The sequence below is a fragment of the Oncorhynchus gorbuscha genome, linkage group LG06, assembly GCF_021184085.1.
Source record: "Oncorhynchus gorbuscha isolate QuinsamMale2020 ecotype Even-year linkage group LG06, OgorEven_v1.0, whole genome shotgun sequence".
NCBI lineage: Eukaryota > Metazoa > Chordata > Actinopteri > Salmoniformes > Salmonidae > Oncorhynchus > Oncorhynchus gorbuscha.
In genome coordinates this window covers 98,150,352-98,165,598 of record NC_060178.1, presented here as the reverse complement: position 1 = coordinate 98,165,598, position 15,247 = coordinate 98,150,352, and the positions used below count along the sequence as shown (strand labels likewise).

At 41.2% G+C, this 15,247-nt stretch overlaps 1 protein-coding gene and 1 non-coding gene across 2 annotated transcripts; one reads left to right on the top strand and one right to left on the bottom strand.

Moving 5' to 3' along the window:
- Positions 1-378: 378 nt before the first annotated feature.
- On the bottom strand, positions 379-9,516 carry prdm9 (PR domain containing 9). The gene is made up of 7 exons (XM_046354652.1): positions 9,330-9,516; positions 8,872-8,976; positions 8,650-8,748; positions 8,134-8,405; positions 4,217-4,284; positions 3,935-4,125; positions 379-3,764 (listed from the first exon to the last, which is right to left on the bottom strand). Exons 2-7 carry the CDS (start codon positions 8,963-8,965, stop codon positions 2,152-2,154), a joined length of 2,337 nt encoding a protein of 778 aa, XP_046210608.1. The 5' UTR covers positions 8,966-8,976; positions 9,330-9,516; the 3' UTR covers positions 379-2,151.
- A 172-nt stretch (positions 9,517-9,688) lies between these two features.
- Positions 9,689-9,759, top strand: trnag-ccc. The gene has a single exon. It is a non-coding gene; the product is annotated as a tRNA-Gly (tRNA).
- Positions 9,760-15,247: the final 5,488 nt, after the last annotated feature.

The following is a 15,247-nucleotide window of genomic DNA, read 5'->3' as shown; positions in this document are numbered from 1 at the left end:
GTCTCTAACCAGAATAGAAAGAGGAGTGGGAGGCCCCGGTGCACAACTGAGCAAGAGGACAAGTACATTAGTGTCAAGTTTGAGAAACAGACGCCTCACAAGTCCTCAACTGGCAGCTTCATTAAATAGTACCCACAAAACACCAGTCTCAACGTCAACAGTGAAGAGGCGACTCCGGGATGCTGGCCTAGGCAGAGTTCCTCTGTCCAGTGTCTGTGTTCTTTTGCCCATCTTAATCTTGTATTTTTATTGGCCAGTCTGAGATATGGCTTTTTCTTTGCAACTCTGCCTAGCAAACACAACGTGCCATTGGAACACAGGAGTGATGGTTGCTGATAATGGGCCTCTGTACGCCGATGTAAATATTCCATAAAAACATCTGCCGTTTCCAGCTACAACATTAACAATGTCTACACTGTATTTCTGATCAATTTGATGTTATTTTAATGGTCAAAACATTTAGCTTTTCTTTCAAAAACAAGGACATTTCTAAGTGACCCCAAATGTTTTGAACGGTAGTGTAGCTTGATTGAACGTTTGGTGCTTCACTGGAGTGAAAGGGGCAAGAGGTGGGCCATCTTCTACAATTACATCAGGAATCCAACTTTTGCAGGAGTTTGACACTTCAAGCAGTCAACTGCTGCCACAGCCATACAGTATGTGTATTGTTAGTCATCTCCGCTACCCAGTAATGGCTACTGATGGGATTCAGTAAGAGTATACTAAACCTTCAGTAATAACACCTTATTTAACTAACTCAACTTCCATAACTCCTTATAAAAAGGAGAGAATCTTCCATATGTGCTGTACCACAAAGGGACGTGACATGATTGGAATCTTGGCGTTTTTAAAATTTTATTGTGAATGTTATCAAAGATGTGATCAACACCGACTGAATGGCAGACACAAGAATTGGTGACTGATGGACTGAAACAGAGGGACTAGGCATAACCGAACTTGTCCATCGTGAACACAACCATGGACTTTGAAGGTGATGAAACATTCCTCCCCGTAAACATATGTGAGGTATTGGAAAAAAGCAATGCAAAGAAACAAGTGTTGATTATTTTTTAATTTTACCTTTATTTATTTAAAGGAGGAATGGAAAGGAGGAATGAATTTCAGAGAGGCTAGACCTGGGGGGTTTTATGAAGACAGTGTTAGATAATGTTATCAAATGAACACATACTGTATCTCATGAGTGTTTTCATCAGATTTTAGGCTTGGACAGGGCACATGCTTTGCATTGTTTTGTGCAATAAATGGTGAACTGTGATACTGAAGTCAGTTATTTTTTAATAACTTCTTCCATTTGACATTTCCCTCATCTTCAGATCACAAGCTGAATTATACTCCAGGGACAATAGACATTTACATTTAAGTCATTTAGCAGACGCTCTTATCCAGAGCGACTTACAAATTGAGATATATTCTACTCTAAATTGGAAATGGCATACTATGAATAATAAACACATTGGTCATCAAAAAGAAAGGAAGACCAAGGCACTCCTCATATAATTCATTAAAAAGCCTTTTTGTATGACATGTTCAATGGAAACAGTTTCAAAACTGACGCCTTTTGGCTGCGTGGCCTTCGTCAAGGAGTACAAAGATATGACAATACAATGTCCTCTTTTGAACAGCTTTTCCCAATCAACCCTGATTTGAAGAGGGAGTGGTTACAGAATTCATTGGACATCCCTAGTAAACAATACTATACACATTAAAAAGTGAAATACTGTAGATATGCTATCAAAAATGCATCCCAAGGCTAGAATTATCAGAACCCCTAGAAAGGTAGTTCTAACCTTGAATATGACTGGGCTAGGTATTAAGAATAGGAGAGCCATCTATTTTATAGTACACTAGAACACATCAAAAATGGACCAGAACAGTCTAAACATAGCTTATTAAGGCCGGCACATGATCAATACCCATAACTTGGGTTGCCATTGTGTAAGGACTTGTAGTGCCTTTAACCCATTATTTTCTTAGAAAACCAAAGTATGAACAAAAATCACATTATTTTACATGAATTCTTGTCGAATGTACTGGTATTCTCAGCCGTGAATGCTGCAATGGGTATGTATCAACTTAACCAAGTGCTTTCAAAGAAACAATAGTCAATAGTGTATGTGTGATACAACCAAATTATGAGTGTGTCTTTTCATGGTGTCTCGTCAGGTGATAATTTCGTGAAAAGCTTTTCCCACACTGATCACACTTGTACTGTCTCTCTCCGTTGTGCAGCATCAGGTGAGCTTTCAGACTCTGAGGTCGACTGAAGCTTTTCCCACATTCAGGGCAGGTACATGGTTTCACCCCAGTGTGTTTTCTCTCATGGCGCTTCAGATCCCCAGACTGACGGAAACTCTCTCCACACTCAGTACACAGGAAAGATTTCTCCCCTGTGTGTATCCTCACGTGCACATTCAGATGTCCAGAGTGGCTAAAACACTTCTCACAGTAAGAGCAGCGGTATGGCTTCTCTCCCGTGTGAATCCGCTGATGCTGCTTAAGGCTGTAGAAACAAGAGAAACTTTTCCCACAGTCATTGCACAAGTGCAGTTTGGCTGCGTCTGACTGGAAACACCGGTGAGCTTTGAAGCTTTGAACGTGCTCGTAGCTCTGTCCACACTGCAAGCACAGGTGGACTTCTCCTGCCTTCTGCTCCGACTGAATTAGCTCTGAGCCCAGGCCTGTGACCTGAGAGACATGCTCATCAGGGTGGTGTCTCTTAACGTGCTTCCGGAGGTACCTCTCCTCGGTGAAGGAGAACTGGCAGTAGGAGCAAGGAACAGCTTTAGAGCTCAGCTGTATGTCCTTACATACTTCTGCATCCAGGTGGTGCTGTAGACTGGCAGCCTGACTGAAGAACCTCCCACAGTGGGTGCAGCAATAAAGCATATTTTCCTTCGGGTGCTTGTTGACCTTGTGCTTCTTCAGGGTGGTGTACCGTTTGAAGGTAACCCTGCATGTAGAACAAGAGTACAGCGGGGGCCCCACCACGACCCGGATGCACTGATGGGCTTTAAGGGACTCTGGGTTGCCGAAGGTTCTCTGACAATCACTGCAGCTGTACTGTGCCTCTCCTACAGCCTCTATCCTCTCCTCCTCCATGTCCAGAGCATCTGGATTGGGATCTGAATGGCTCCTCTTCTTGGTACTGGTTTCTCCTTGTTTTGGTGTGTTTGCCTTAGTTTTGGCTTTAGAGTTCCTGGTGGACTTTACCCTGAGGTTCCTCAGTCTCTGTGAGGAAGCTCTCCCTGTCTGGGTCTCTGTAGGTTGATCATTGGACGGAGGCTCGGGTTCCCAGGCGCTGTCAGGAGGCGGGAGCGAACTCTCACAACTGACCTCCTTACCTCTGACCTCTACCACTCCAGTCCTTTTCTTCATTCCGTGAACTCGTAGCTGGTGACTTGCCAGGTCGTACCCCTGAGCGAAACACTTCCTGCACAGGGGGCAGCAGTAGGGTCTGACGTTGGAGTGGACAGCTCGCATGGTTCTCTGGACGTGGCCCTTCTTCTTAAAGCTCTTAGGACGCTGAGGGCACCGGTAGCTCAACTTACGGACAGAGGACGACATAGGGTCTGGGTTCATGTTACTTTTAGAAAGGTGATTTTCAAGCTCACTCAGTGCAGATGCAGGTGATAGGTCCAGAGGGTGTAATTGCTCTTTATGTCTTTGGATGTAGGTCTCAGTGGTGAAAGAAAGCTGGCACTGACAGCAGGGGAAAACCTGAGACGATAAATCTGTATTAACCTCTAAAACGGAGAGAAAGAAGAAGAAAAGGTTAGGTCTTATTAAACTAGTGACGTTCTTTCAACTGTTTGGAGAAATGTATTATTATTGTTATCTCTTATACACCCTCACAGAACCTTCTAGATGCCTAATGCCAGAGCAAGGTTGTGAAAAGAGACGGGATGAGAAGTACCTGAAGGGGTGATCTTTCGCAGCCAGATTTGGTCAGAGGGGTCCCTAAACCTGTCGATGAATCGCCCCCCAGGCCAAAACAGGAGCTCATCTCCTGGGAGGATGGAGTGGCAGCAGTGGAAGAAAACAATCCCCCTGTACTGGAGTGCTATGAGATTACCCTCCTCTACATTACGAGCACAGTTAACATACCTAAAAGAGAGAGAGTGCACTGGGACTAAGCACTCCAGAACAGACAGACAGATGCAGTGTAAAATAAGGTACGTTCTACAACACAAGTTACCTCATCCAGTTGGAATGAGTGTCTCTTGCAGAATCAATGTACTCAGATTCACCCTTACTGTTCCAAACCTGAAAATAGACAAGCGCTTTGTAAAGAATATGGACACATTTTTTTATTTTACTAGGCAAGTCAGTTAAGAACAAATTTTTATTTTCAATGACAGCCTAGGAAGAGTGGGTTAACTGCCTGTTCAGGGGCAGAATGACAAATTTGCACCTTATCTGCTCAGGGATTTGAACTTGGAACCTTTCAGTTCCTTGTCCAACGCTCTAACCACTAGGCTACCCTGCCTCTCATAATTTCAGCTGACCATGCTCAGATAGACAGAGCATAGAGACAATGCTCCAGAATGACATGGGTTAGGTTTTACACAAACTACAGTACAGTGTTGTGTCCCAAATGGCACCGCATTCCCTACATACACACTAAGTGAGCATACAATTAAAAAGCAAGGTCTTTTTTGGGACAAAAACGATGCATGGCCATTATATTTCTAATGTTTATCATAGAAAAAAAAAATGTAAGCTACATTTTCTAATGTTTTTCTTAAAAGTTCATCTTGCATTTTATCAGAGAAATGTAAGCTGGCTAGACTGAGAAAAGCACGGGAGAAAAGTAGATATACATCAGTCAGAGCATGGTCATGAACTCACATCTGAGTGGAGAGGTGCAACTTAAGCACAAAATTAATCTGATGCTGAGGAGAAATTACAATAGAAGTATATTGCATCTGCGTTTACAAAACACAGCAAGATATTTGTTATGCATTGAATCTTTGTCCTCCGTAAAAAATGTATACAGTGCCTTGAGAAAGTATTCGGCCCCCTTGAACTTTGCAACCTTTTGCCACATTTCAGGCTTCAAACATAAAGATATAAAACTGAAGTGGAACGACATTTATTGGATATTTCAAACTTTTTTAACAAATCAAAAACTGAAAAATTGGGCGTGCAAAAATTATTCAGCCCCTTTACTTTCAGTGCAGCAAACTCTCTCCAGAAGTTCAGTGAGGATCTCTGAATGATCCAATGTTGACCTAAATGACCAATGATGATAAATACAATCCACCTGTGTGTAATCAAGTCTCCGTATAAATACACCTGCACTGTGATAGTCTCAGAGGTCCAGTAAAAGCGCAGAGAGCATCATGAAGAACAAGGAACACACCAGGCAGGTCCGAGATACTGTTGTGAAGAAGTTTAAAGCCGGATTTGGATACAAAAAGATTTCCCAAGCTTTAAACATCCCAAGGAGCACTGTGCAAGTGATAATATTGAAATGGAAGGAGTATCGGACCACTGCAAATCGACCAAGACCTGGCCGTCCCTCTAAACTTTCAGCTCATACAAGGAGAAGACTGATCAGTGATGCAGCCAAGAGCCCCATGATCACTCTGGATGAACTGCAGAGATCTACAGCTGAGGTGGGAGACTCTTTCCATAGGACAACAATCAGTCGTATATTGCACAAATCTGGCCTTTATGGAAGAGTGGCAAGAAGAAAGCCATTTCTTAAAAATATCCACAAAAAGTGTCGTTTAAAGTTGGCCACAAGCCACCTGGGAGACACACCAAACATGTGGAAGAAGGTGCTCTGGTCAGATGAAACCAAAATTGAACTTTTTGGTAACAATGCAAAACATTATGTTTGGTGTAAAAGCAACACTGCTCATCACCCTGAACACACCATCCCCACTGTCAAACATGGTGGTGGCAGCATCATGGTTTGGGCCTGCTTTTCTTCAGCAGGGACAGGGAAGATGGTTAAAATTGATGGGAAGATGGATGGAGCCAAATACAGGACCATTCTGGAAGAAAACCTGATGGAGTCTGCAAAAGACCTGAGACTGGGACGGAGATTTGTCTTCCAACAAGACAATGATCCAAAACATAAAGCAAAATCTACAATGGAATGGTTCAAAAATAAACATATCCAGGTGTTAGAATGGCCAAGTCTAAAGTCCAGACCTGAATCCAATCGAGAATCTGTGGAAAGAACTGAAAACTGCTGTTCACAAATGCTCTCCATCCAACCTCACTGAGCTCGAGCTGTTTTGCAAGGAGGAATGGGAAAAGAATTCAGTGTCTCGATGTGCAAAACTGATAGAGACATACCCCAAGCGACTTACAGCTGTAAGCGCAGCAAAAGGTGGCGCTACAAAGTATTAACTTAAGGGGGCTGAATAATTTTGCACGACCAATTTAAGTTTTTGATTTGTTAAAAAAGTTTGAAATATCCAATAAATGTCGTTCCACTTCATGATTGTGTCCCACTTGTTGTTGATTCTTCACAAAAAAATACAGTTTTATATCTTTATGTTTGAAGCCTGAAATGTGGCAAAAGGTCGCAAAGTTCAAGGGGGCCGAATACTTTTGCAAGGCACTGTAATTGTGCATCAACGCAACCCCTAAGTTTAACTGGCTAGTTATCTAAGTAAGTGGCTGAATTAATAATGTGATGGGGCATCATATTGTGTTATCTATCTGCCATGTTTGAGAAGTCAAAGCCCTTTGGAAGAGTTATCTTTGATTTTCTAGCATTTCTTTTCTCCTCTTAAGTTCTCGCCCTGTTTGCTCCTCCCCCATCTTCTCCTCTCAGTTCTTGGCTGGTCTGCTCCTCCCCCATCTTCTCCGAGCAGAGCAGGCAGGCCAGTTGCCTTAGCAACTCTAGACTACATACAGACACAGCTTGTACATATGCTGCTCCAGAGCCAGTACTGTTCTTCCTTCAGACCAGCATGCATCAAAACTTTGTTCATTTGCACAGTGTCTCTTGTTCACATTTTGCTTGCAAAATGTCCAGACTCACCAAAAATGACATTCAGTAGCTGGATTGCCTGTCTTTGCAATTATTTTATTTTCATTTTCATTCTTTAGCATATTTAGCTAGCAGCCTCCATGGAAATGTGCTGTTACTTGTGATACATTTTGTAGCATTCTGGTAATAGATGCCCAATATCCCTTTTTTTGGCCTCATACCATAAATCCCTGCATGAGACAAGGACGGTATGACGATATGAAAATCTGGATTTTTTTTATTTTTTTTTAACCTTTATTTAACTAGGCAAGTCAGTTAAGAACAAATATTGAACCCGGGTCTGTAGTGACGCCTCTAGCACTGCGTTGCAGTGCTTTAGACTGCTGCGCCACTCGGGATCCCTTGGATACCACCCAACCCTATATTAAAATCAGTACTAGTATGCTACAGCCTATTATCACATGCTGTCATAAGGGAGCATTCTGGGACAGGTGTGAACCAAATGTATTTCTTGACATTTATGTTTACAAAACAGCACTAAAGTTGCCGTAATGCTTATTTGACAATTGAGTTTATAGACTTTTTATAGACTCAGCGAGTAGAATAAACGTGGCTGTCCAGTCTGCAGTCCACTCTAATCATAAGGGGCGTTTCTTTACAAACGCATCCAATCGCCTTGGTTCTGGTCCCTTACTAAACCAATCACAAGCTTCAATCTGCTGTGGTTCACAGTGCTGTGCTAGAGAGATGATGGATGTCCCGGGTGAAGCTGCCGCAATTACAATGTTTGTGAGGTAGAATTGCAGGCACATATGCTCCGATTTTCAAAAAGATTTGGAGGCACAGTTGAAGTTAACTCACTCAATATACTTAAGCAATAAGGCCAGAGGGGGTGTGGTATTTGGCCTATATACACAGCTAAGGGTTGTTCTTAAGCACGACTCAACCATTCATGTAGTGTTATGGTGTCTCTCTTGTCCTGGATGTGTGTTTTGTCCTATATTTGTATTTTATTTTTAATTCCAGCCCTTGTCCCCACAGGAGGCCTTTTGCCTTTTGGTGGGCCGCCATTGTAAATAAGAATTTGTTCTTAACTGACTTGCCTGGTTAAATAAAGGTTAAATAAATACAATTTGAAAAAAGCATCCATCAGTACTCACCTCCCAGGAGTAGTCACTTGTTACTGCTCTGTCCCTGGTAGTCACATCCCCCTCACAGGGGCCAAAGTGCATTCCTGGGGCCACAATTGCTCCTTGGTTTAGAACCCCCAGGCCTGCCCCAGGGATACTGGACCTGCCCACCACCAGCCCGTGGGGTAGGGTGAGGAGGGCCCTCTGGGGTAAGCCCACTGGAGTGGGAGAGTCCAGCATGAAGGACAGACTACCTTGGATATCACACTGGTCTTTGTAGGAGGAATGACACTCCTCACAATCTGTAAAAAATAAAAATACAAAGTGATAGACCAGTGTGATATCCAAGGAAGTCTGTCCGTCATGCTGGACTCTCCCACTCCAGTAAGATGACACAATCATGTGGTAAACTAAACTGGACATAACAAGGCCTTACACTTACTAACCGTAGATCTAAGCACCTATGATTTGAAAGATGCATGGAAAAACCATTGACAGCCTCTGAATTCAAGATAGTCAGAGTACACAGAATCTGTTGTCACTCACAGAGGTCATTCCTGTTGTCATCTAGTAGTTCATGATCCTCCTCTTGGCCTTGTACCACAGTGTTCACCAATATATTCTGGACCAGGCTGTCGGGCAACACTGTGACAACACAGATCCAGTGAGAAACAGGAGTACATGACAAACATTCCTGACATAGGAGTACATGTCAAACAGAATATGAAACTCTGATTGAATTAGGCTACTGTAGCCAGAGTACAGCACCTGCAGAGGCGTCGTCTGTAATGAGTTGGGCTTGACATCCCTCTTCTGATGCACCAGTCTCTGCCCACTCCACGATGATCACTTCTTCAGACATGACTGCAGGATCTGTAGTCGGTTGGTAGGGTAGCAAAATGACAGTGTCAGCAAGCACAACACAACAGCCATGTATTCGGATAAAACCGTCACCCTGTGTGTTAACTATGGCAACAGCCATTTTGTCCTGATTCTATACCAATTTGACGAATTAATTTAACTGCGCAATGAACATTAGCTACAAACGAAAACAAAACATATCTGAAGGTCATAATACACAATGTTGTTAGCTAGCTAGCTACAGAAAAACATGCTAGCTAGAAATGTGTAATTAGCATTTTCTAGCTAGCCAGTTAATGCTAATTCCACATTGCTAGCTAGCATTTTTATCATAATATTGTGTTTACAATGATGTTAGGACAAACCTGTACAAATGAATCCACCTGAAACCTGTATCTAATTACTTGGTAATAATCTTAGTTATCGTTAAGGTACTAGTGTGTTTGTTACTTTTGGAAAACTGGTTTGACTTTTGTGGTAAAAGTTCTTGGGTAGCTTGTAACAATGTTCGGATTATGGTTGTTGCCCTTTTCATGAACCGGAAGTGAAAACCTTGCAAACGATTGATTCTAAATGTGGCTTTTTACAATTATTATACATTTTTTAAATTATCGATGATGCTTTAATGACTAGAGTATTATTCATACGTTCTAAAATATGCATACAATATCTAAACTGATTTATACTTTCTTTATATGAGTTAAAAAATACCTCATACTTAACTGCGCCGCTGGTGTAATGGTATCATGGAAGATTCCCATTCTTTCGACCCGGGTTCGATTCCCGGGCGGCGCACAGTTTTTGCTATCTTGAAACAAAACTGCTCTAGCATGATTTAACAAATTAATAATCTCTGTTTTCGCGTTTCCTTTTCAGCATCCAAGTAGGCAACATTTTACCTCTGAAGCTGTCGCTTGTGTCTCATGGAAACAACCAAGCAACACTCCAGTGTTAATCTGCAAAATTGTAATTATTCGCCTACCTCATGCCTTTTTGCACACAATGTATATAGACTCCCCTTTTTTTCCCCTACTGTGTTATTGACTTGTTAATTGTTTACTCCATGTGTAACTCTGTGTTGTCTGCTCACACTGCTATGCTTTATCGTGGCCAGGTCGCAGTTGCAAATGAGAACTTGTTCTCAACTAGCCTACCTGGTTAAATAAAGGTGAAATAAATCAAATAAAAAAATAAAGAGACACACTGAAGTTCCAGACAGGTTGCAGTGGAGCCAGTCGGAAACAACTTTATCCTCACTGGCATTCTGGTTCCATACTGTCGAGATTCTCAAAACTATTCAAAAAGTACTGCAAGAGACATTTGGAAAGATGTCACCTATACCAAGTCATGACAGAAGCCAAGTGTTCCATAAGATATGACCACTTGACACCAAACTTGCGATGGAGATGGTTGACACTTGGGACTGTTCAGTCGCAGCCACCACTGGCCACAAATACAACTATCTTTTAGGAATTCTTTGTCTATTGCAATGCAGAGCCTCTTCACATCCTTGGTAACTTGAAAAGACAGATGTTCCCCGTAATATATAGAGCTTGAAGGTCAAAGGGAAATGTAAATGAGCAGTTTTGCAGTTTGATGTGTGCATGCATCCACTGTGTTAGATTTTACCATGCTAATAGTAATAGTACTTCAGTCTCCATTTTCAAGTTAATTTTACCGTGCCATCTAGAGCACCCCCCCCCCACACACACACCGTACAATATTCCATGCAAAACTATAAAAGGTTATGAAATTGTTATTTTAAAAACTGATTTTGTTTTAGAGTTTATTATAGTTTATCTTCAGTGCTGGAGAATGATGATCCTGAGGTTGACACCTCTATTCCAGAATCAACCAACTCTTTCAACTCTCAGGAGGATCATCCGGACCTGGACCTTCTCATCCAGGCCAGCTGCTTCTTTGAGGCTGTCAACATGCACAATGAGACTGACATCTAGTGGTGAAAAAAGTACCTAAACGTCATACTTGAGTAAAAGTCTTGAAGTATTTGGTTTTAAATAGACATAAATGTAAATGTAACTGCAAAAATATATTTAAGTATAAAAAGTAAAAGTATAAATAATTTCAAATTGCTTATGTTAAGCAAACCAAATGACACAATATATATATATATATATATATATATATATATATATATATATATATATATATATATATATATATATATATATATATATATATATTTTAATCTATTAATAGCCAAGGCACATCATTTACAAATGAAGCGTTTGTGTTTAGTGAGTCCACCAGATCAGAGGCAGTAGAGATGACCAGGGATGTTCTCTTGACAAGTGTGTGAATTAGACCATTTTCCTGTCCTTCTAAGCTTTCAAAACGTAACGAGTACATTTGGGTGTCAGGGAAAATGCATGGAGTAAAAAGTACATTATTTTCTTTAGGAATGTAGTGAACTAAAAATGGTCAAAAATATAAATAGTAAAGTACAGATACCCCAGTACTTTACACGCCTGCTGACACCGACTCCATAGATGGAGGCCAGGAGACATGCCATGATCCAAAGCTCTGTGAGTGTTGCTGTTGGAAATGTTTTTGTGTATTTTTCTTGCCATCAGGAATTAATATCGGTATAGGCATAGGTCAACATGTAAAGGCAGTGGTCAGTGGTTACCTGTGTTAATGAATGGTTAAGATAAGAATGTCACGTTTGATTAAGGATCTATTTTTTTTTCAATGTTCGCCTAAAATGACATACCCAAATCTAATGAAAGTAGACTACAATGATCATTGACATTTTGGTTGGTCTCAGCTTTGTGCACTTTTCAAAGTTCACTATTTCCAGTCCGCTCCTTTTTTCCCTTTTCTCAGCCAATAGCTGCCAACTCCATGCAGCTCCATCGGTAGCGGTGGATCCCAGCCCTAGGTTTGCAGCCATGCAGATGGAAGAGCGGAATGTCTACTGTGGAATGTAAAATGTTTGCTGCTGCTGGATAGGTCAGTAACAGTAACCACGGTGTTTTTGTAACGTTGGAGCACCCGCTGCTAGCAATTAATACAGTAACAAGGCCTATAGTGTAAAGTCTGGGTGTGCATCCCAAATGCACCCTATTCCCTACATATTTTCTTGACCACCTGGTTTAATGTGTGCATTAATGTGAGAAGGATGCGTATGTGACCAGGTGTTGAATGAGCATGTACCCAGGAGACACCTTACCTTAGGTCCAGGGCCAGCTCAGTTGTGACTCCCATGGTGAGCCAGTCCAAGCAGGTTGTTCATATGTTCATGGTGACTAAATAAATATGTACATAAACCACACGAGAAAAGGCCCAACTAAAGGTAATCCAAAGCAAACAAAGACAAGCTGAGCGGCTTCCTGCCATCTCTCTCACACTGAGTCCCAATCATCTTGATCGCTCGCAATGCTTCCTGTCAATTTGACAGCAAGCTGTTTTTTATTTACATTGATCACTTATCTTATAGAAAATTGTAATTTTAGTTTTACAATAAATTATTTAGAGAACTTGCCAGTGATTAAATAGTTTTATAGTAAGAGGAGGAATATTGTGCTGCCAGTATATATATGCTATGTTCATGTCTGATAACAGTATGTGAAATGACTGTAAATATAATTTCAGCAGCTATGTCAAGTGTATTGTTGTATGCCATGCGGCTGAGTAGTGGCGTGGACACGGTGTTCAAGTGCAAATCAGTTCACTGCCCAAGTTCCATGTTATTTGTAACCTCATGTAAATGTAACCTATCAAATAGTGATGTCCTTTGGTGCTTGTGTTCCTATCTACTTGTACACAGTATTATGCCCATGTGGCAGCGGTCTGTGTTCCAGTTGCAGAGAAAGACAGTCCAGAATGAATTTCAACCCTTCCTGAAACAGTCACCTCTTTAAAAACAGCAGAACCTGAAGTTTGTGATTATACCTTTAATGATTGACCAATAGCAACAGTGTAATGCATTCCAAATGAACAGACAAATGTTGATTTTATTTTCTTCACATTATTTAATTTAAAGCTTAATTACATGTACAGGTGTGTCACAACTGACATTCATGCAGCAGTCTGCAGTGATCATCATTTACATAACTTTTACATTTGAATCATTTAGCAGACACTCTTATCTAGAATGATTTGCAGCACATTGGTAGGTGTCTAAACTCTCTCCCATTCTGAAAAGCAGGGTGTCACCCCCGTGCATCACGGTTGGAATGGTGTTTTTCGGCTTGCAAGCTTCCCCCTTTTCCTCCAAACATAACGATGGTCATTATGGCCAAACAGTTCTATTTTTGTCTCATCAGACCAGAGGGCATTTCTCCGAAAAGTAAGATCTATTGTCCCCATGTGCAGTTGCAAACCGTAGTCTGTATTTTATGGCGGTTTTGGAGCAATGACTTCTTCCTTGCTGAGTGGCCTTTCAGCTTATGTCAATATAGGACTCGTTTTACTTTGGAATTTGTCACGACTTCCACGAAGTCCTCTCCTTGTCCGGGCGGCACTCGGTGGTTGGCGTCGCCGATCTTCTAGCTGTCAAGATCGTTTGTAGAAACAGACCAAGGTGCAGCGAATGTTGAGTTCCACATAATTATTAGTGAAACTTAGCAAAAACAATAAACTAATAACGAAACGACAATTGAGTGCTGACATACAACTACTCAAAAAATACAATATCCCACAAACACAGGTGGGAACAAACACTACTTAAATATGATCCCCAATTAGAGACAACGACTACCAGCTCCCTCTAATTGGGAATCATACAAATCACTAACATAGAAACATGAAAACTAGAACACCCACATAGAAATAATAAACTAGACTAACCCCTCAGTCACGCCCTGACCTACTCCACCATAGAAAATAAGGACTCTCTATGGTCAGGATGTGACACAGCCATCCGTTGATCCACTTTAATTTTCCATTTGTTTTGTCCTGTTTTCTACACACCTGGTTTCCATTCCCTCATTTACTTGTTTTGTATTTAACCCTCTCTTCCCCCCATGTCTTTGTGTGGGATTGTTTGTTGTAGTGCTTGTGCACGTTCCCCGTGAGCACGCGATGGGTTATTTTTGTGCCTATTTATCTTGTTGTTCTGGATGCAGTTGGTTTTGCTTAATAAATCTCCGGTTATTACCCAGTTCTGCTTACCTGCGCCTGACTTCTCTGCCACCAATTACGCACCGCGCTACAGATATAGATACTTTCGTAACAGTTTCCTCCAGCATATTCACAAGGTCCTTTGCTGTTGTTATGGGATTGATTTGCACTTTTTGCACCAAAGCACGTTAATCTCTAGGAGACAGAATGTGTCTTTTTTAGGTCTTGGCTGATTTCTTTTGCTTTTCCCATGATGTCAAGCAAAAAGGCACTGAGTTTGAAGTTGGTCTTGAAATTCATCCACAGGTACACCTCCAATTGACTCAATTATGTCAATTAGCCTATCAGAAGCTTCTAAAGCCATGCCATAATTTTCTGGAATTTTCCAAGCTGTTTGAATGCACAGTCAACTTAATGTATGTAAACTTCTGACCCACTGGAATTATGATCAAATAAGTGAAATAATTTGCCTGTAAACAATTGTTGGACAAATTACTTGTGTCATGCAGAAAGTAGATGTCCTAACGAACTTGCCAAAACTATAGTTAACGAAACATTTGTGGAGTGGTTGAAAAACAAGTTGTCTCCAACCTGAGTGTATGTAAACTTCCGACTTCAACTGTAGCATCTAGTTTGCTCTCTTCTTTTATAAATTCTTTCCAATGTGTCAAGTAATTAAGTTATTGTTTCCTCATGAATTGGTTGGGTTCAATTGTGTTGCTCTCCTGGCGCTCTTTGGGGTCTGTTGGTGTTTGTGAACAGAGCACCAGGACCAGCTTGCTTAGGTGGCTCTTCATGTTCATTTCTCTGTAGGCGAAGGCTTTGTTATGGAATGTTTGGGAATCGCTTCCTTTTAGGTGGTTGTAGAATTTATCATCCTAATTCTGTCCAGCATGCCTTATTTGATGTTTTACTTTATAAACGGAAGATAGTTTTGGTTGTTTGTCCCATTTTGTGAATTCTTGGTTGGTTAACGGACCCCAGAGCTCACAACCATAAAGTGCAATGGTTTCTTTAACTGATTCAAATATTACTTGCCAGATCCTAATTAGTATGTCAAATTTGATGTTCCTGTTGATGGCATAGAAGGCCTTTGCTTTTTCTCACAGATACTTCACAGCTTTGTGGAAGTTACCTGTGGCTTTGATGTTAATCCCGAGGTATGTACAGTGGGGAGAACAAGTATTTGATACACTGC

What these genes read in the sequence shown, in the direction of transcription:
- prdm9 (XM_046354652.1), bottom strand. Translation starts at nt 8,965, where the DNA reads ATGTCTGAAGAAGTGATCATCGTGGAGTGGGCAGAGACTGGTGCATCA. An exon ending in ACTCATTCCAACTGGATGAG is followed by an intron (nt 4,126 to 4,216) that starts GTAACTTGTGTT and finishes TCTCTCTTTTAG; the next exon opens with GTATGTTAACTGTGCTCGTA. An exon ending in GCGAAAGATCACCCCTTCAG is followed by an intron (nt 3,765 to 3,934) that starts GTACTTCTCATC and finishes TCTCCGTTTTAG; the next exon opens with AGGTTAATACAGATTTATCG.